General features: G+C 37.2%; 1 protein-coding gene and 1 non-coding gene across 2 annotated transcripts in view; one reads left to right on the top strand and one right to left on the bottom strand.

Annotated features, from left to right (window-relative positions):
- Window positions 1-21,204, bottom strand: part of PRKDC (protein kinase, DNA-activated, catalytic subunit) — a gene marked incomplete at its 5' end in the record, with an annotated part of 225,068 nt that overhangs the window by 130,327 nt on the left and 73,537 nt on the right. The window contains 10 exon segments of the mRNA XM_081817118.1: window positions 279-406; window positions 2,076-2,243; window positions 3,308-3,412; window positions 3,804-3,989; window positions 11,276-11,479; window positions 12,328-12,486; window positions 12,923-13,055; window positions 13,445-13,656; window positions 14,355-14,578; window positions 18,439-18,693. Of these exon segments, the coding sequence (XP_081673244.1) occupies window positions 279-406; window positions 2,076-2,243; window positions 3,308-3,412; window positions 3,804-3,989; window positions 11,276-11,479; window positions 12,328-12,486; window positions 12,923-13,055; window positions 13,445-13,656; window positions 14,355-14,578; window positions 18,439-18,693 (1,774 nt within the window).
- Window positions 11,090-11,241, top strand: LOC115941216 (small nucleolar RNA SNORA62/SNORA6 family). The gene has a single exon (XR_004075971.1). It is a non-coding gene; the product is annotated as a small nucleolar RNA SNORA62/SNORA6 family (small nucleolar RNA).

Consider the following 21,204-nt stretch of genomic DNA (forward strand, 5'->3'; position numbering starts at 1 on the left):
AGAGGGGAGGGGGGTGGGAGGATGGGTTAGCATGGTGGTGGGTATTGAGGAGGGCACATTCTGCATGGAGCACTGGGTGTTATGCACAAACAATGAATCATGGAACACTTCATATAAAACTAAGGATGTAATGTATGGGGATTAACATAAGAATAAAAAAAAAAAAAGGAGTTGACTGCAATTGCTACTCAACTTTTTTTGGAACAGAGAAGATAATTCCCCACAGAAATAAAAAGTATATGGTGTCTCCGGTCCCAGACTAGAATAGAATGACTTACTTTCTGGCAATATTTTTGAAAGTAGATTGAAATAATTCTTCCATAACATGTTGCTGTTCCCGACAAAGAATTTCCGTCATCAACTGTAACAATACAGGACTTTGAGATAATTCCAATGCATCTAGAAACTAGAGAAAAAAAAATTTTCTTGGATCTTTATTTTTGTTTTGTTCTTACCAGTAATAACAAAATGGAAAATTAAAACCGGGTTTCACAGAGAAGTTACAAATGCTAACATTTTTGCCATTTCTGCAGCTACAGTGAATGCCTGGCATATAATGACGTTTGCTAAATATTTGAGTTTTGATTCTTTTAAGGTTTTGCAGATGTTTTTTCTCTTACAGCAGGCAGGATCTTCTGAAAGATCTGATTCCAGGTTCTGACATTCCACGATGATGTGACTTTACTGAGGTTTTTGTCTTCACCATTCCAGGTACTCTGGGGGCTTTTTTATTTTGGAGACATGTCTTTTCCACACCATCTTCACTGCACAGCAGCTGTTCTAGGCTGTTCATCTAATGTTCTCTACTCCCCCATTTTCCATCTTGATGTCTGTTTGTTCTACTTTCTAGGAAATAGCCTCAATTTTATCTTCTGTTTTGTGAATTTTTTTAAAATTTTGCTTTTATATATTTAATTTCCAAGAGCACTTATTTGTTCTACTTCACAGACACAATGCCTTCTCTCATCTCTGAAACTACTCTTACAGTTTCTTTGATGTTCTCACCTCCCATCTCCCTTTGTTGACTCAGTTCCCTCTGAGTTCCTTTTTCCTGTTGGTTTACATCTTTTAAGGTTGGAAGCTTCCTTCAAATGTTCAGTGACTGTACTTATATTTACATTAGCACATTTACATTAAGAGAAAGTACCAAAGATCTATGTAGAAGCTTTGCGGATACTATAACCGTTAGGTAACAGACTGCTTGGGAAACAGGATGCTTAGATGGCACCTACATAATGGTGTCACCCCATTAATGACCTGCTGATTACAGGAATGCACCATTCAAGAAAGGTGACTGGCAAGCTAGAGGCAGCATGTATCCTGAGCATTGAGAGTGGCACCACCAAGCTCTTTCCCCAGAAACTACACTCAGCATCTCAGCATCAAGCCACCATAGCTTTGAACTGTTGTCTTTGAGCATCTGTGCTTTATCTCAATTTATTCTGTGCACCTATTAGCAAGATGTGTCCTTTGGGATCAAAAGGGTCTAAGAGAGGATATTTTTTGGGTCTGGGAATGCTCAAAAAATTTCCATACAAATTAATGGTAATTGCTTATTTGCTTTATGACATTTTGGCTTACAAAAGTTTTCACAGAAATGTTCCACTTCTGGATAGCAGGGCAAACCTGTATATAGTTGCTATAAATAACAACAATCTAGTATTGTACGGAAAAACAATCTACCACCTTGTTTAAGCCACTGGTATTTTTAGAGACCCTCATCTATATATTAAATAATATAGGTGATAATCACTAAATGTTTCTCAAATAACCACTACTTTATTCTATTTCTTAGCTCTTTTTGGCATTAATTTTCAAAATTTATACATTATGCATAGAATATTTCACAATGTTTTTCTGCATAAAAGATTTCAATTTAAAACGGGAGGGAATGAATTCCAAAGGATTTAGATATGCATCTGCCTCCACAGCTACCCAGCTTTCAAAATGAATTGAACTGAATTCTTAAAGTTACAATACCTCTCTGGCTCTGAATATTTCACTTACTTCTTTTCATCAAGAAATTTAACAGAAATACAATGTTTTAACTTCACTTGGTACTACTAAAAACTAACCTTTTTCATGCAGTCTACATAATTATTGTACCGCAGAGTTCCCGGGGGAAATTCTTCAGACTTCATGGGGAAATTAGAAATGATAAGCTTTTCAAGGACATGCTTAAGGTCCTCAAGACTGCCTCCAGTAAGATTGGTGAAGAATGGAAGAAGAATTACAGCCTGACCCTGTGGGAGCAATGCAGACATAATGAAATTGCACCAGTCAGGGCTTATGAATCCTATAGAATAAATAAAATTACTGCTTTCTTAAGGCTTTGCAAATAAAGCATTGTGTGGATTCAATGAATGACTTCAGAATACCTTCTAGATTACACTGAAAACCAACCTGAACACAATACTGTATCTTAGCTTCTACTCTAGAGGCCAGCAGGCCAACTCAGGGCTATACGTGTAATTAAATAGGACACTGTATGATGATGCTGTGTGATTTCTCCTTCTACAAATACAGACTCTCATACAGATACACTGGATAAGTTTGGTGTGGAAAGAGCATACTGAACAACCTATGGGAAAATTTATAAATATTTCTCATAGAGCTAATTCAGAAGTTTATAACAAGAGTAAAAGAAACTAGATGGTATTTCTTATCTCCCTTGCGTGGCAAGAAAGTTCCCAGGCTCCCTCATACTGAGGAATGAGAAACTTGATTAACCACAGAACAGAAAATTCCAAAGAAATATCCTTACAGTCTACTAAAAAGACGTCTTTCATTAAGACCATATTTTATTAGAACATAAAATCTAATTATTATAGGACTTTAAAATTATAATATTAAGTTCTTGACTCTAAAAATTACCAAGATATAGTTATTAATAGAAAAATGACTAATAGTTTAAATTCTGTCATTCACTAATAGAGCAATTCTCAAAAAAGCCAATTTGAACCACACATATGAAAAGACAAATATTAATTCTTCTAAGTATGGGAAACTCATTGTGATTATATTTATCTTTTAGAGAGACATAAAAAAGTATGTGCAGATCAAATAACATGATGCCAGGGGTATCTTTCAAGGGTAGGAGTGGCTGCATAGTTGAAACAGACATGCCCATAGACAGATGGCTATTGAGGCTGAGTGACAGGTACACAAGGGTCACATAATCTCTGCTTTTGAGTATGTGTGAAATTTTCCATAATAAAAAACAGAAAACATCACAAATATGTAAAAATATAAAATGGGAAAATAATGGAGAATGTAATCTGAAAGAAAAATCTTTTTCATCACTTACCTTTAAATGTAAACCCAACTCTGAATCAGCAAGTAGACTAGCATATGTTGTAAAGACTTCAGGGAATGCACTGTGATTTGTATTAAAAGATACAGATGAATCAATCTAAAGGAGAGGAAATAAAACATGATACATTTCTGTATTATGCCTCTAATTTCCTTTAACATAGTTTCTAAGTTTTTTAATTTCAGAAATAATCTAGAAATTTGTTCTTCGGCTTCAACAATATTTTAACAATTCTTGTTCTGAAATATTTTAAATTTATCTGCTAAGACAATGCATGTAAAGACACTAAAAGGTAAAGTATAGGAAAGGATAATGAATATAAATGATAATAATGGAAAAAGTATAAAATGTAAGGTAATCAGCAAATGTCCAGTGAAAGTATTTTTTTACTTATCAAAGCAATGAGCTTCTTAAGAAATCTCCATCACATTTTTAAAGATAAAACTTACAGAGTCTAAAACAACTTCCTTTTTAAGGTTTCTCAAGGTACCTGCAAAATTTTGGCCAGTAAGGTCAGCACTGCTGTTTTACTTTCAGGAGCAGAATCTTTGGCCCACCAGGAGTCCCACTTCTTCCAGTTGTGCAGAATTGTACTCGCAAGTTTCAGTCCTTGGTGTTTCTGGCTGGCTCGATCCCTGAAGCTCTGATCTAACATACCATTCAGAACGGTGCTTACCTGAAATAAGTGTGTGTGGTACTTGAAGAAAAATCCTCAGTATCAAGACTGATGGATATATAACAAAATCTACTTTTAGTTCAAAGCTATTCTTGGAAAATAAAGATGCTATTTCTGTAACAGCTATTTATTTCATAACTCCTCAAATTTGAGAAGAAAAACTTAACATGTAAATTTTCCCACAAAAGCATAAGGTGGTCTCCTTTATGAAATCATTTTCATCCTATTGCTTATTTTCTTAGTTGGGAGCATTCTTGATGAGAGGAAGAATTAACTCTCCTCTGTTATACAGGCACATGCACAGAAGCATATACACATGCTTGCACACACACACACATTTCCTGTCCCAACACCTTTCCAGTAGCTGACATCCTAATTTTGGTTAGATTAATAGTCAATATTCTTATCATTATGACAATGCAATCATTTTTACACAACATTCTGATCTCCCTGAAGTAGTAACTTGCCTGCTTTCTTTGCTGTTTTCAATGTGCCTATCATTATTTGCCATCAAACTCTCCCCAATTAATGAAATCACCTCAAGACATCTAAACACATCAGGAAGTCTATCAGCTCCATCTCAGTGGCAACATAGCTCCCACTCTGGAATGTCTGTGATCACTGCCCTCTGGGTGTCACTTCAGCACCCTCCAGGAGAATGGTCCCCTTCTCTGTGTTTGAGCCAACTTCCCAGATCCAACATTTTCCACTTTCTTGGCTGACTGATGAGAGTGCACAGGAGATAAGATTCCTTTGAGATCTGGAACATCTGAAACATCTGCATTCAACTCTCACACATGACTGATAGTCTAGCCAGATTCAGAACTCTAGGTTGGAATCTTCTTTGCTGAATTGTGAAAGGAATTTGGCTTACAGTCTTCTAGTGTCCACTCTGCAGTTGCAAAGACAAACGGCATCTGATTTCTTGATCCTTTAAAATGTAATCAGGTTCTCTTGCAGAAACTTTTTAGAATCTTTTCTCATGGTGAAGCCCCTGGGGTTCTGAATTGTCAAGAAATTTGCTCCATGTGAGGTTGCTTTCATACACTGTGCTCGATACTCAATGGCCCTTTCCCAGCTGGAAGCTCAAGGCCTTCATTTCTGGGACATTCTCTTGAGGGCCTATCTTCCCCCTGAGGAGGAGGTCCTGGTGCTGGACCTTATCAGTGGATCCCAAGTTTCATCATGTTTTCTCTATTACTTTCTGTTTTGTCTTTTACTTTATTCTCTGGGAGAGTTTCTAAATTTTATCTTCCAAACCCATTTCATTTTTTAATTTCTGATGCCTATGCTTAATTCTCAAATGTTCTTTTTTGTTCAGTGTTCTTTTCAGTAGCAATTCTTATTTCGTCAGTAAGCTATCTTCTTTCATTTCTGTGGTTCTTTTCTCTTTACATTTCCATTTCACTGAATAGTCTCTGTGTCAAATAGCTTTTTACCTGCCTATCCCTTTTAGAATCCATTTCCTCGATGCCTGGTGCTCCCTGGCTGTTGGCACATATTGAGACACTGACTAAAAGTACTGGGCAGTGGCAAGGTCACTGGCAATAAGGATCAGTGAAGGTTGGCTGGGCAATGATGACACTTAATCTTCATTTTCTCTTAGGCTTGTCAAAGTATTCTGATATCCTGTCTGAAGGTATTATACCTAACCAACCATATTCTGGGAGCCAACCTGGGGGAAGAGAGCTAAAAGCCTCAAAGTTCAGAATTCAGGGAGGCTTTCACTTAACTTCCTTGTTTCAAAAAGGTATTTCTACACCAAAGATATACAAAGGATCATAAAAGACCATTATGAACAATTATTCACCAACAAATTGGACAACCTAGAAAAAACCTGATAAATTCCTAGAAATATACAACTTACCAGGATTGAATCTTGAGGAGATAATTTGAACAGACCAATTAATAGTAAGGAGGTTGAATCAGTAATCAAAAACCTCTCAACAAACAAAAGTTCAGGACCAGATAGCTTCACTGTGAATCCTACCAAACATTTAAGGAAGAACTAAGACCAATCCTCAAATTCTTCTAAAAAAACTAGAAGACAAGTCAACACTTCCACACTCATTCCATGAGGCCAGCATTATCCTGATACGAAAACCAGACAAGGAAACTACAAGAAAATTACAGGAAAATATCTCTGATGAACAAAGATGCAAAACTCCTCAACAAAACATCAGCATACCAAATTCAACAATACATTAAAAGGATCATATACCATGATCAAGTGGGGTTTATTTCAGGGATGCCAGGATGGTTCAACATCTGCAAATCAATTAGCGTGATATACCACATTAACAAAATAAAGGACAAAAATCATAGGATCATCTTAATAGATACAGAAAAAACATCTGATAAAATTCAACAACCATTCATGATAAGACTCAACAAATCAGGTACAGAGGGAACATACTTCAACATAGTAAAAGCCATATATGATAAATGCACAGCTGACATCACACTTGATAGTGAAAAATTAAGAGCTTTTTCCCTAGTCAGGAACAAGAAAAGGATGTCCACTCTTACCACTTTTATTCACCATAGTATTGGAAGTCCTAGCCATAGCAATCAGACAAGAAAAAGAAAGAAAGAGCATCAAAAACAGAAGGGAAGAAGTAACACTGTCTCTGTTTGCAGATAGCATATTATATATAGGAAACCCTGAAGACTCCACCAAAAAACTATTAAAATTAATCAATAAATTCAGTAAAGTTGCAGGACACAAAATCAATATACAAAAATCTGTTGCATTTCTATACACTAATAACCAACTATCAGAAAGTGAAATTAAGAAAACAATCCCATTTACAATTGCATCAAACAGAATAAAACACCTAGGAATAAATTAAACCAAGGAGATTAAAAACCTATATGATGAAAACTAGAAGACACTGATGAAAAAAACTGAAGATGCAAATAACTGGAAGGATACCCTGTACTCATGGAATAGAATAATTAATATTGTCAAAATGTTGGTATTATCCAAAGCAATCTACAGATTCAATATAATCCCTATCAAAATTCCAATGGAATTTTTCATAGAAATAGAACAAGCAATCCTAAAATTTGTATGGAACCACAAAAGACCCTGAATAATCAAAGCAATCCTGAGAAAGAACAACAAAGCTGGAGGCATTATGCTTCCTGATTTCATGCTATGTCAAAGTAATCAAAACAATACAGTATTGGCATAAAAATAGACACATAGATCAATGGAACAGAACGGAGAGCCCAGAAATAAACACATGCAAGGAGCCAAGAATATACAATGAAGGACAAAGAAGCCAAAAATATACAATGGAGAAAGGATAGTCTCTTCAATAAATGGTACTGGGAAAACTGGACAGCTACATGCAAAAGAATGAAACTTGAAATCTATTTTACACCATACATAAAAATCAACTCAAAATGTATTAAAGACTTGAACTTAATACCTGAAGCCATACAATTCCTTAAGGGATAAGCTCCTTGACATTGGTCTTAGCAATGATTGTTTTTTTGGATTTCACACCAAAAGCAAAGGCTACAATAGTAAAAATAAACAAGTGGAACTACATCAAACTAAAAAGTTTCTGCACAGCAAAAGAAATCACCAACAAAATGAAAAGGCAAGCTATAAAATGGCAGAAAATATCTGTAAATCTTGTATCTGATAAGGGGTTAATATCCAAAATATATGAAGGACTCATACAACTCAACAGCAAAAAAAATCAAACAATCTAATTTAAAAATGGGCAGAGGAACTGAATAGACATTTTTCCAAAGAAGACAGGTAGTCAAAAGGTACATGAAAAGATACATGAAAATGCTCAACATCATTAATCATCAGGAATATGCAAATCAAAACCATAGTGAGGTATCATCTCATACCTGTAAGAACAACTAGCATCAAAAAGACAAAAGTGTTGGTGAGGATGTGAAGAAAAGGGCACTCTTGTGCACTGCTAGTGGGAGTGTAAACTGGTGCAGCCACTATGGAATACAGTGTGGCAGTCCTTCCAAAAATTAAAAACAGAAGTACCATATGGTCCGGCAATTCCACTTCTGGGTATTTATCTGAAGAAAAGGAGATCACTATCTAAAAAATATATCTGCATCCCCATGTTCATTGCAACATTATGTACAATAGCCAAAGACATGGAAACAAACTAAGTGTCCATCAGCAGATGAATAAAGAAGATGTGGTATATACATATACAATGAAATTTTTTCAGCCATTATAAAGAAGAAAATTCTGCCAATTGTCACAACATAGATTTGACCCTGACAACATTATGCTAAGTGAAATGGATCCTACAGAAAAAGTTAAATACTGTGTATCATTTATACATGGAATCTAAAAAATCAAACTCATAGGGAACAGACTGGTGCTTGCTAGAGGCAGGGGATGTGAAGTTGGGCAAAATGAATGAAAGTGGTCAAAGGTGCAACTTCCAGTTATAAGATAATTAAGTTCTGGAGATGTAATGTACAGCATGGTGACTGAAGTTAACAATCTGTATCACATATCCGAAAAATGCTGATGTGCTTAAAAGTTCTCATTGCATGGAAAAAATTTTATCAATATAAGGTGATGAACATTAAACTTATCACAGTAATCATTCTGTATGATTATCAAATTTGATTAAATCAAATCAGCATGTTGTACACCTAAAACTGACAAAATGTTATATATCAATCATATCTCCATAAATTTGGAAAAAAGAAAAAGAATATTCATTCATGTGAATGGTTATAAAATAAACAAAATCAGTAGTTTTCTGATTACCACATCCTTGAAAAGAAAATAAAAAGGTGGGGAGCCTGGGTAGCTCGGTCAGTTAAGAGTCTGACTCTTGATTTCAGCTCAGGTCATGATCTCAGGTTCATGAGACTGAGCCCTGTGTCAGGCTCCATGCTCAGCCAGGGAGTCTGCTTCTATCTCTCTCTCTCTCTCTCCCCCACCCCCTTTGGCCCTCCCCCACTCATTTTCTCTCTCTCTCTTTCAAATAAATAAATCTTTCCAAAAAAAAAAAATATAAAGGGAAAATGTTCCATTTACATTTACAACTGAATAGCATCCAATATCTAGAAATGTTCTTAAGAAATGTGCAGTAACTAGATGAATAAAATGACAGCATTCTACATAATAGTATGACAAAAAAAATTTGAGAATATGAGTAAAGGTTTGAATAAATGGAAATATGTACCTTAGAAGAAGTAGGCTTATGTTTAAAAAGGTCAATTTGGTTTAAATTTACTCAATATTCGGTGTATTATCACTTAAAATCCCTACCATGTTGTGGAAAGGGTGATAACCCAAAAAAACGATTCTAAATTTCACTTTCAAGAATATGCAAGTGTGCTCTTTGCATTATTTATATTTGCTAAAAAAAGAACCTATGAAAGTAACAGAAGAAAAGATGGGCAGATTTTAGACAGATAATACTGGGGTGAAGAAGGCCTTTCTAAGTATGACATGGAAGATAGGAATGATAGAAAAGAAGATTAATAAATTTAACTATAATAAATATTTCTGTATAGAATAAACACTCTAAGTGAGATTGAAAGACAAATGGCCAATAGGAAAAAGTACTTTCTGCATACATGACAGAGGTCTACTATCCTTAATATACAAAAATCTCTTAAAAATTAGTAAGAAGTTTCACCCCAAAAGAAAAATGGGCAAAATACAAAAATACAGCACACACCAGAAATATTTTGGTTGTTCAAAAATACTAGTGGGAGACTAAGGTCAGAAGAGTGGGAGAAGTGACATTAAACTTGAGAGATCAAAGTACAAGAGTTCTCACTTATGGAATAATAAAATGTTTTTTATATAGTGTGACGTATTTCAAACTCTACGTCATTGCTCAAAGAAATACTGGTGTTTATATACAGAACATGACTCTTATCTTTATAGGTCTTTCAATTAAAAAGAAAAAAATTTAAAGAAAAGGTATCCTACACTCAACTCTGCCTAGAGTGCCCCAGTGCAGAGATACTTATCCCTTCCAGAGATGTGGCTGCCCCAGTGTCCTCAAGTGCAGAAGGATCAGTTCCTTGAGGACAAGGCAAGGCCAGGTGACCTGGCAGGGGACAGCTAACATTCACACAGTCCTCCTCTTTTCAGCACAAATCAGCTGCCCATCCCCCACCACTATGTTACACTGCAGTTTTCTTGGACTCTAAAGTCTGTTATAACTTGTCTTTTTGCTTTCTAGCTTCCAAAATGCTGTCACTCTTGTCTTTCCTCCTTTAATGTGTCTTTTAACATTGTGCTTTAAAAACAAAACAAAAAAGACCCATTTCTGTCACTTTAGAGGGAACCCAAGAGAAAGTAGAGGTGAATATGTATGGTTTTTATCCATTACCTTCACCAGAAGTCTGAACAGCTTCAGAGATCATAATGTTCTATTTCCTGGGTGTCACGGGTCTACTAAAAGTTCATTTCTAACTTTAAATACAAATACCTAGTACAACCTGCCACAAAATACTCCCCCTACGACAGACAACAAGCACTGTTTGGAATAAAAGCTTAACTCAGTAGGAAATGATGCATTCTCCCTTAAAATGGTCATTCCCAATAGTTCCCAGCTCCTGACCATCTACAGACTGGGTTAAATTTCAAAATTTTACAAGTTTAGCAAACCAAAGTCAACTATGTATTAAATACTGAGATCCAAGGTTCAACGTGAGGGGGCAAAGTGGGCTACAGCAGGAGCACACAGGAAATAATGACTCTCTGTACCAACCTGTGAAAGGACCATGACTACAGAAAGCACCGGAGTGCACAAAACCAGCTGGCAGCTGGTGCAAAAACAAAGGCAGGCTCAGGCCTCATGACAGGCTTATGAGATCCAAAACCACTTCTTCACAAAAGTTTATACTACATAGCTGTGCCTTGTAATATTCAGCCTAGAGATTCTGAGGGAGTGAGAGATTAAAAAAAATAATCACTGTTTCAATGTCCACTTAACATTATTAAATGTTCATTAAAGCTGGGTTTTCTTTCCTTTGATTTTGTTTTCAAACATTGGCAAGAGCTTTAAACCTTCCGGGAAGAGAAACTGTTTTGTTTAGACATTTTTCAAGAATATGGCAATCTTTTTATAGGCATTATATAAGAAAACATATTTCACTTAAGTAAAAATTTCACAATGAACTCACAAGTGTAGGTAGTGTATGACGTGGGGGGCAAATCTCTGGCTAACACCACAAGGGTCTCTGGCCCAATGAGTGGAGTCTGATGGTAATTCTTGCTACAAGTAAAAAAAAAGTAAAAATAAAAAAAAATTCATTACCATTTTGGGATTATCCACAGATGATTTCATGAGCTCCAATACAGCAAGATCTAGATTTTTCAATAATTCAGTGTTGATTGTTTCTGAGAACAAGCTATAAAAATACTCTCCGTGAGAGAAGCTGACCATGTTTCTCTGGGACACTCCTGGGGCTGGCTTAGACAACACTGCTGTGTCCAGGAGAAGATTCACAAGGTGCTCACACTGAAAAAGCAAGGAAAGGTACAATGACAGGAGTATGTATTTTACCCATTAGAGAAAGACTCCTGGGAAGCTGCTACCTTTGGAAGTAGAAAATCACACAGTAAGGTCTAAAGAGAACCTGGTATTTGAAGGCCTGGGTTCAAGTTTGAATTGTATACATTTCAACAAGCTTGCATTTTCTAGGTTTCATTTTGGGAAAGAAATCTTCCTTGACTCATGTTTCTCCCAAATTTCCAGAAAATCTTGTTGTTGTTGCTCTTGAGGGGAGAGGCTAGTAAGGGCATTTTTAGACCATTTAAACACGTGATTTGTTTATATTAAGTGAACAAATGGGCAAAGAAGAGCTTTCTGCTACAGGAAAGGGAAGACAGGTAGAAGGAATGAACACAAAGGACTGGCTAGCAGATCTCAGCTACAGCAGAGACTGTGTGAGACCAGCCCTGAACAGTTTGAAAATCCATGAAGATATCTTTCTGTGGTGCCTCTGGAATTATCCTCCAGGGGTGCTCCCAAATCAGCCATCTGAAAATCACAAAGGACAGGGGAAGAGGAAGCCACTGTGTCAACACAGTTCAGCTTTATAGTCACAAAATGTTCTCTGCCTTATAAAGTCTTTTTGGAAACAAAGTGCAATAGACAAAACCCCAATTTAAGAAGAATATTGTCCTATTTCTTTTATTAAAAAAAAACCTTTTAGAAAGGAAGTCAGATCATATAAATCTATTAAAGTACTTGCTTAGCTAAGAACTTACTAAATTCCAGCTAAATTCTTGTTTTTAGGAACACACTGTAAGTGAACTATATATTTACATCATTAGGATAGCATAGCATGTAGCTGCTGTTCCTACCAGTCCTCCAAAAGCAAAGGCCAACTCCAGAAGTCCACTGGCTAATCGCTTACAACTGGGGTCTAGTGAAGGAAAATACTCTCGTTCATCTCCAGGTGCAATGCTTTTATAAACCAGGGAAAGAAGTTCTGTGCCAAGAGAATGATGCTGATCTGCAGACTAAAATAAAGTCAACACTGAAACATCCAGCAATAAGATATTTTATAGAAACACAATTTCACACCTTTCATGAATTAAAAAAATCCGTGTTCATTAACACTGACTGCATTCTAATCGTCAGGAAAATCTTCACTCAACTTTGCTTTCTATGCTATATTTTTTCATTTATATTGCCTACCCACAAAGGCACGATAGCAGTTCGTCCCTAAAGTTCTTCAAAAGCCTGTTGGAAATATAAATGTCCTTCATTTTATTTTATATTTATAAATTTTTATATTTATATTCTAAGTTAACACATGTCTGGCACAAATAATTCTGTAACACCCACTTCAGCACATTCCATACATACAGGATGTTTAAAACACATATATAAATAAATGGACTAATTAGCTTAATAAAGCTAAGAGAAATGTAAAAACAGATTGGCTGTGGTTACCTGAGATGGTAATACAACATGCAAAAAACCAGCTCTGTGAAGTTGTCTACAAGCTGACACGACAGACGCCAGCTTGGCCCTATCCACATAAGCATCAGGGCCATACAGGTCAACAGCACAGAGCTCCTCAATGCTGCCATGTAAGAAAAACAAAAAGAAACGAGAGGAGTATTAATCTCACTAAACTAGCAGGATACACTGAAAAACTATGTGTGTTCTGTTATAAATGTGTTTACTGATTACTTGACACTCAAATTCATTACATGACCCTGGAAAGCAAACATGGGTTAACAATGAACACAGGGCCCATGAGCTAATCCAACCGTGGAAATCAACACGGGGCTAAGCCACATCAGAGGCTTGCTTACCATAAGGTACAGGGAAAGCATGAAAATCAAACAACTGATGAGATCCTTTACTTTAGGAAATGGGGCTATAGCAGAAACACACGCAGCTGCCAGAGTATGTTACAACCTTAAATTCCAACACAACACTGATCCCAAGAATGATCTGAATGCCCACCTCTGTGCTGTTATTTTTTCCTTGAGGTACATCTCAAGGGTGTCTTTGTATGGGGACTTCTTTAGTGCTTTCATCAGGCTTACACAAACATCAGGAAGATGATTCATAACTAGGACATCACCAATATTGAAACCTATGCTCGAGGGCTCACATAGGGTTTTCACCAAGAGTTTCATAAGGTTTTTGTTATTACATAAATCCTTCTCAAGGAGCTGTAAAAGATGATTTGGGAAAAAAAAAAACAAAAAACAAAACAAAAACACATCCATTAGTCAGCACTTAAATTTTCACTAGTGTAAGGTCCATGAAGCCGGGAATTTTTGCCGGCTAGGGCAGGAGTTGGCAAACTTTCTCTGTAAAGGGTTGGAAAATAAATATTTTAGGCTTTGTGGGCCCTATGGTCTCTGCTGCAGCTGCTGAACTGACTGCCATTATAATGTGAAAGCAGCCACAGACAATACATGGACAAATGGGCTTAGACAAGTTCCAATGAAACCTTCCTTACAATAGCAGGCAGCAGGTGGGATTTGGCCTGTGGACCATAGTTTTATGGCCCCTGGTTTAGAGTAGACACTTAGTATGTATTAAATGGATACACCAACTGGACTCTGTTTATATAATAAGCCTCACAGACATTTACAAATATTTGTTAATGCATGTTTCCTAACGCAAACGTTTGATCATAGCATAAAATGCAATATCCAATAAAACATTTAGAAAAACTATTTTGTATTTTATTCACACAATAAGAATGTGATGTACATGCAAAATTTTATTACTTTCAAGAACACATAACTCCTATAGCAATGGAAAGTTCTAAGAAAACCAAAACCACTTTTAATAGGTACTAGAAAATATTTTTCCAGTGCCAAGTACTGACCTCAAACTAAGAGCACCAGGAGTGACCTACCTTCCAGCCTTCTGGGGAGATGCTGAGCAGCGTTGTGGTAAATTCCATAATCCGGACCACAATCGTGCATTTGCTGTAATTATATCTTTCTCCCTCTTGTGGGCTGGGTCTGTGACCTGTTGCCCCAGTGCCAAAGCACTTTTCTGCTGCCGTAATATCATGCATAGCAATGTTTTCTAAAAAGAAAGCCACCGCTTTCCAAAGTGAAGACTGTGTTTCAGTACCTAAAAAAAATTATACTGAATTATTAACATATGCTTCCTTCTAACTCCACGATGATTAATGTAAATAGGCATGATATACTTTTAGTCAAAATTCAAAAAAGCTTTAAAAAATATGCACATTAATTTCTATCAAATGTTAAAAAAGCTCATATGCTTTGATCCAGCATTGAAATTTTATCCTAATGAAATAATGGCAGAATTATAAAGATGTGTTTATAGGGATGTTCATTTTAGCTTTGTTTTTAATAATGAAGAAACAGAAACAACTGAAATGTCCTTCAAAGAGGCAACAGAGAAACAAATTCTGGCAGTGGTCTTTTTATGGAAACAATCAACTCCCAAAGAGACTTTTTCATAAAACTCACATGTCTAAAAACACAAAGGTACTGGTTCTCTGTCCCCCCATCCCTACTTCTTTCATGATTACCCCAGTCTTGCTTATGGAAGAAAGACAAAACAACTTTCTCCTCTCCTTAGTCTTACTGTAGTTTTGTACCAGAGAGTCAAGACCTCCCAAACAAAGGGACAGTCTTAAAAAGCGGTGTACATGTTGAAAGAGTAAAGGTAATGACTGAGTAAGTAATGCTTTTATAGAGGTGCCTGGGTGGCTCAGTAGGTTAAGCGTCTGCCTTCGGCTCAGGTCATGATCCCAGAGTCCTGGGATCGAGCCCCATATCAGGCTGCCTGCTTAGCAAGCAGTCTGCTCCTCCCTCTCCCTCAGTTCCTCCTCCCGCTCATGCTCTCTCTCTCAAATAAATAAATAAAAATCTAAAAGAAAAAAAAAAGAAATGCTTTTGTAAGTCTGAGGGTTTCTAATTCTTTGTTTCCATAAAATTTAAGTTCATCAAATTGCCAACTCGACAGAGCATTAAAAATAATTTTGATGACAGATCACTATGTATTCAAAGAAATGAGAGAAAAATATTAAGAATTTCATTTTCAAACATCAAATATCCTTGAATCCAACAGACCAGGGGCTGTATGACACATTCCAAACACAGATATGCTAAATGTGGAAAAAAATGAGCATTTTAGCAAGTTCATTTAGCACCATTCAAATATGGCACTTGTTTATGTGAAAAAGTTATTTTTTAGTAAAATCTATACAAAACAAAAATAGAATTCTAACCATATAATTTTACTTTTTCTATGTAATAATTATTCAACAAAATTTTTACTATGCTTATTTCGTTATAGTGGTAATAAACATAAAGTGCCCTAATAACAAATGCAATGATAATGCAACACAGAAGAAACCTATAACATGTAGACCATTTTGTTGCAAAGACAGAGCTATGAGTAAAAACATAAGCATAAAAACACAGAAGACTTAGGATAAAAAAAATGTTAAGGGTATAGAATGGTAAGAATAATTCAGGAACTTTGCAAAATTTCCAGTAAAGGAACTGTTAAGGCTGATGATGTTAAATAAAAAAACCTCTACAGTACTTAGGCTCCACTGAATACATTTTTTAAGTAATGCTAACAGTTTTATGTTAAAATACCCACATTTATGATACACCAGAAATTACAACTGAAAGCAACGGGGAATTTTTTGTCAAGTTTAAAAGAAGGTACATTGTTTTTAATGTTCCCCACTCCTCACAAGGTAAATGAATAAAACAGTTTGAAGACTGCTTAATTGTGACACATTCACTTAATTTAGTAATATGTGGTCATTTAAATTAGCTCAAGGTATATTTACTGACCTAAAAAGACATCCAATATGTTAAGTTTCTCTTTAAAAGTTAAGTTGCTTTTTAAAAAGCAAATTACAGTAAAGCATGCAATAATCGCATTAAGTTATAAAATAAAAATTAAAATATATATTATATGTATAGAAAAAGTTTAGAAAAGTAAAGACTATACTGTCTTAGTGTTTGTCACTAGGTAATGCAATTAGGGGAGAGGGGTTGACCTATTTCCTATGCTTTTTTTCCTTGTTGAAATTTTCAAAATGAGGGGCGCCTGGGTGGCTCAGTCATTAAGCGTCTGCCGTCAGCTCAGGTCATGATCTCAGGGTCCTGGGATCAAGCCCTGCATCAGGCTCCCCGCTCCGCGAGAGGCCTGCTTCTCCCTCTCCCACTCCTCCTGCTTGTGTTCCCTCTCTCGCTGTGTCTCTCTCTGTCAAATAAATAAAATCTTTAAAAAAAAAAAAAAAAGAAATTTTCAAAATGATATAGATCTCTTAAAACAACAAATTGAAGGTACTATTTGTAAGTGAATAGCTATACTATTGCTGTTTTTAAAGTTTCAGAACTTATCTGACCTATCCTTCTGAAATCCCATACTAGAATCATGCAGAATCCCATGCTAGAGAGTCAGATCTCAAAAGCATAGAATCTGTTTTCCTGAACCCCAGCATGTGTGTACGCCCCCAAATTTCACACTCCCCACCATGTCTGACTCCGACTTCCTCAAGCTAGAAGGAAGACAAGACAGCCTGGTACTTTCTCCCAAATTCCTGAAATACAGACTTCAGCTCTGACAGAATTAGAGACTTGTAGTTCCTTTAGTCAGCCACCACCAGAATGGATGCTCTGTCTACACTGAAAATCATTTAAGTAACAGGACATGTCTGAGTGGTAAGTTGGATGTTCAGCCCATGAGAGAGGATTTAGGTGAAACCCCTGAAGACTAAAATAGCTTGCTCAGAGAACCTCGAAGCCCAGAGCAACTTACCTCTCAGCTATGTTCCGCTCCCGGGTACTCTATTCTGGGAGAGACCCACCTCCCAGGAGCCATCTCCCACCTTCTGAGGTCCCATTTAGGTCACTAGAAGGATGGAGCCTCCCATCTCCTTCTTCCCAGAAAGGGCTAAGGAGCACACAAAACACTCCACCCTGCATTCTATCCTCTGTAAACAACACTATTATCATCATGCTACAATAAAAACACTAAGGAATAGGAAAATGTAAGAAAAATAAAGACATGCTACTCAAAAACCATGGAATAAGATCACAGAGCCTCATGTCAGGAAGAATTCATTTATTTCATAAACATTTAAGGATTTATTTATTTATTTGAGAGAGGGAGAGAGAGATAGAGAACATTAGCAGGAGGGGCAGAGGATGTGAAGCGGACTCAGTGCTGAGCATGGAGCCCAATGTAGGGCTCGATCTCAGGACCGTGAGATCAGACCTGAGCCAAAGCCAAGAGTCAGCCGCTTAACCGACTGCACCATCCAAGTGCCCCCATAAACATTTTTTTTTTAAGATTTTATTCTTTTAAGTAATCTCTACACCCAACGTGGGGCTGGAACTTACAACCCTGAGATCAAGAGTTGCATGCTCCGGGTGCCTGAGTGACTCAGTTAGTTAAGCTTCCAACTCTTGATTTTGTTCTTAGGGTCATGAGATGAAGCCCTGCATCCAGCTCCACACTGAGCGTGGAGCCTACTTAAGATTCTTTCTCTCCCTCCCTCTGCCTCTCTCTCTGCTTCTCTACCCCTCCCCACCCTGCTTGCACGCTCTCTCTAAAAAAAAGAAAAAAAAAGAATTGCATGCTCTATCAACTGGGCCAGCCAGACACCCAGGAAGAACTCTTTTAATGTGTTATATGCAAATGAAAACCTCAAAAGGTTATTTGATAAAAGGATCATCAAGAACCTGTAAACAGGGCACAGAAGTACAGACTGGGCAGGTTTCTGTAGCCTCAGTGCTGTCATATACACCAGAACCCTGCCCTCACTGTGAGCTTCAAGAATGCAAGTACTAAATTAATGCTCCCTGCTATCGCCTTTGTTTCTGGGATTCTGAGACAGTGGTGCCTGTCTAGTCAAACACCCCATTGCTCTTTTGCGCAGAATGACTCCAGGTAGAACTGGACCACAGTTAACTGGGGGTGTAGGTTTTACCTACCCAGGATCTCAGATGCTTCAAGGGTTTTCTCTTCAATGAATGTGTTGTAGCACTCCAGAGCTGCCAGAAGCATGTCCATCCACTGCAGGGCAGCTCTCAGGCTGAACGACCCTTGCAGATGGAAGAGGGTGGGCTGAGCAAGGATGCCTGACAGCCGATCACAGTCTCCTCCTCCCCCCTCAAATATGTTTATGAGAAAGGAAGTATCTTTGTTCTTAAGAATATCCTTCAGCCATAAAGAAGGGGATGTATTGCCTTAAAAAAGAAACAAGATTAAAACACACATATAAATAACTTTCACATAATTAAAATTAATCTAATCATGGTACCTAATTAAAAGTAGCATCCCCCAATAATAAAAAACAAGAATTAAAAGTCTGATATGTTAACAAACATATTCAGACCAGAACAAGACTGGCAATATCACAGTATTTCAAATATAGTTTCCATAAAAGTCCCATATAAAGTACCTACCAGAGCAATACAATTTCAGAATGATAAGGGATAATCTTTTTTTTTTAACTATAGCAATCACAACTTGTTTCACTGTAATTACTGCCAAGAAGGTATTTCCACCAAAGCCATCCTCTTCAGTTACTTTAAACATTATAAAAATGGTTGGATACCATTTGAACAGTTATAAACATCATATCCTTTCCCTTGCCTTTTTTCTTGACAGTTGTTATCCCTTTTTTTCAGGACTAATTTAAAGGATGAACACAAAAAGAGCACTGTGACTCTCAAGTTCCTATTCTACTTCTGGGTTATGTGGACCTGGCCTCTCTCATGTCCCGGTTTCCTCATCTGTAAATGAGAATCCTAACAGTATCTACCTCTGAGGTTCCTACAAAGAGTAAATGAATTGAAGTAGTTAATACTTGAAATAGTGCTTAGAATAGCATCTATCACTCAGTTAAATGCAGTTTTTATTAAATAAGAGTTGAATTATGTTTTAATTTTATTTATTTTTTAAGATTTTATTTATTTATCAGAGAGAGAGAGACAGAGGCAGGCAGAGGGAGAAGCAGGCTCCTTGCTCAGCAAGGAGCTCGATGTGGGACTCGATCCCAGGACTCTGGGATCATGACCTGAGCCGAAGGCAGACGCTTAACTGACTGAGCCACCCAGGCGTCCCTATTTTATTTATTTTTTAAAGATTTTATTTATTTGACAGAGAGAGAGAGAGAGGGAGGGTGCACACACAAGCAGGGGGAGCAGCAGAGGGAGAGAGAGAAGCAGAGTCCCCGCTGAGCAGGGAGCCCAATGCGGGGCTTAATCCCAGAACCCTGGGATCAATGACCTGAGCCAAAGGCAGACACTCAACTGACTGAGACACCTAGGTGCTCCGAATTAACTGCTTTTTAAAAGCATTTTTTCCTTTAGGTATTAATCATTTTCTAAACTAAAGAAAAAACATTAAATTTTATTTTGTATGCTCTGAAATCAGTGACGCTCAAAAGGTCAAATCATCCTGATTCTGATGAAGTTAGAGAAGAATTCAAAACACTAATGTATTTCTAATGTAGTAAAAAGAAGTAGTTTTCCTATTGTGTTAAAATATACCTATCACCGCTATAGAAGTAAAAGATTTAATATCATGTTTTCAGGTTTGTTTTAGGGAGAACTATTAAACATTCCATTATTTTCACTAAATATTGAAAAATAAAATAATATAATGAGTAAAAATAATATTTAAGTTCTATATCAAATACTAGCTAAGAGTCATAGAAGAGAAAGGACAGAAAGGACAGAGAGAGACAGTTGTAGAGAAAGAAGAGGATAAGGGAATATGAGGACCAAGAGACAGGTCTGGGAAAGCACATCTGGATTGCCGGGAACCTTCCCAAATCCCTGCCTCCTTCTGACTCTCCTCCTCTGAACTATGGCTGCTGTCACCCTGGCTTTCTGTCCAACATGAGTCTCAGCAGTCAGAAGCCCCTGACACATGTCATAGGGACATGTCTGTATACTTGTCATTATGGCCCACTGATCTAGGTGTTGCCCAGCAGCCCTGACAACAGCGTACTCTTTTAGGACACAGGACTTCTGATCTAAAAAGACACCTAACACTGACCCTTAAAAACCACTGGGAGTGGGGCACCTGGTTGGCTCAGTTGGTTAAGCATCTGACTCTTGATTTTAGCACAGGTCATGATCTCAGGGTTGTAGGATCAACTGAGCCCCCTGTTGGGCTCCACGATGGGTGTAGAGCCTGCTTGAAATTCTCTCTCCCTCCTCCGCTCCCCACCCTCTTAAAACACACACACACACACAAACCACTGAAGGCAGCATTGTTTACAACGAAGATATAGAATCAGCCCAAGTGTCCATCGACTGATGAGTGGATAAGGAAGATGCAGTATAAATATTATTCAGCCATAAAAAAGAATGAAATCTTGCCACTTACAATGACATGGATGGAGCTTGAGAGCATTATGCTAGGCAAGTCAGAAAAAGACAAACATTGTGTGATTTCACTCAAAGGTGGAATTTAAGAAACAAACAAACAAAACAGGGGCTCCTGGGTGGCTCAGTCAGTTAAACGTCTGCCTTCAGCTCAGATCATGATCCTGGGGTCCTGGGATCGAGCCCCATGTTGGGTTCCCTGCTCAGCAGGATCTGCTTCTCCCTCTGCCCCTACCCTGCTTGTGCCCTCTCAAATAAATAAGATCTTAAAAAACAAACAAACAAAAAAACCAAATGAACGTATGGGGGCAAAAAGAGGCAAACCAAGGAACAGACTCTTAACTATAAAGAACAAACTGA

The sequence above is a fragment of the Leptonychotes weddellii genome, chromosome 4 (assembly GCF_054177405.1).
Source record: "Leptonychotes weddellii isolate Sample4059 chromosome 4, ASM5417740v2, whole genome shotgun sequence".
Classification (NCBI taxonomy): Eukaryota; Metazoa; Chordata; class Mammalia; order Carnivora; family Phocidae; genus Leptonychotes; species Leptonychotes weddellii.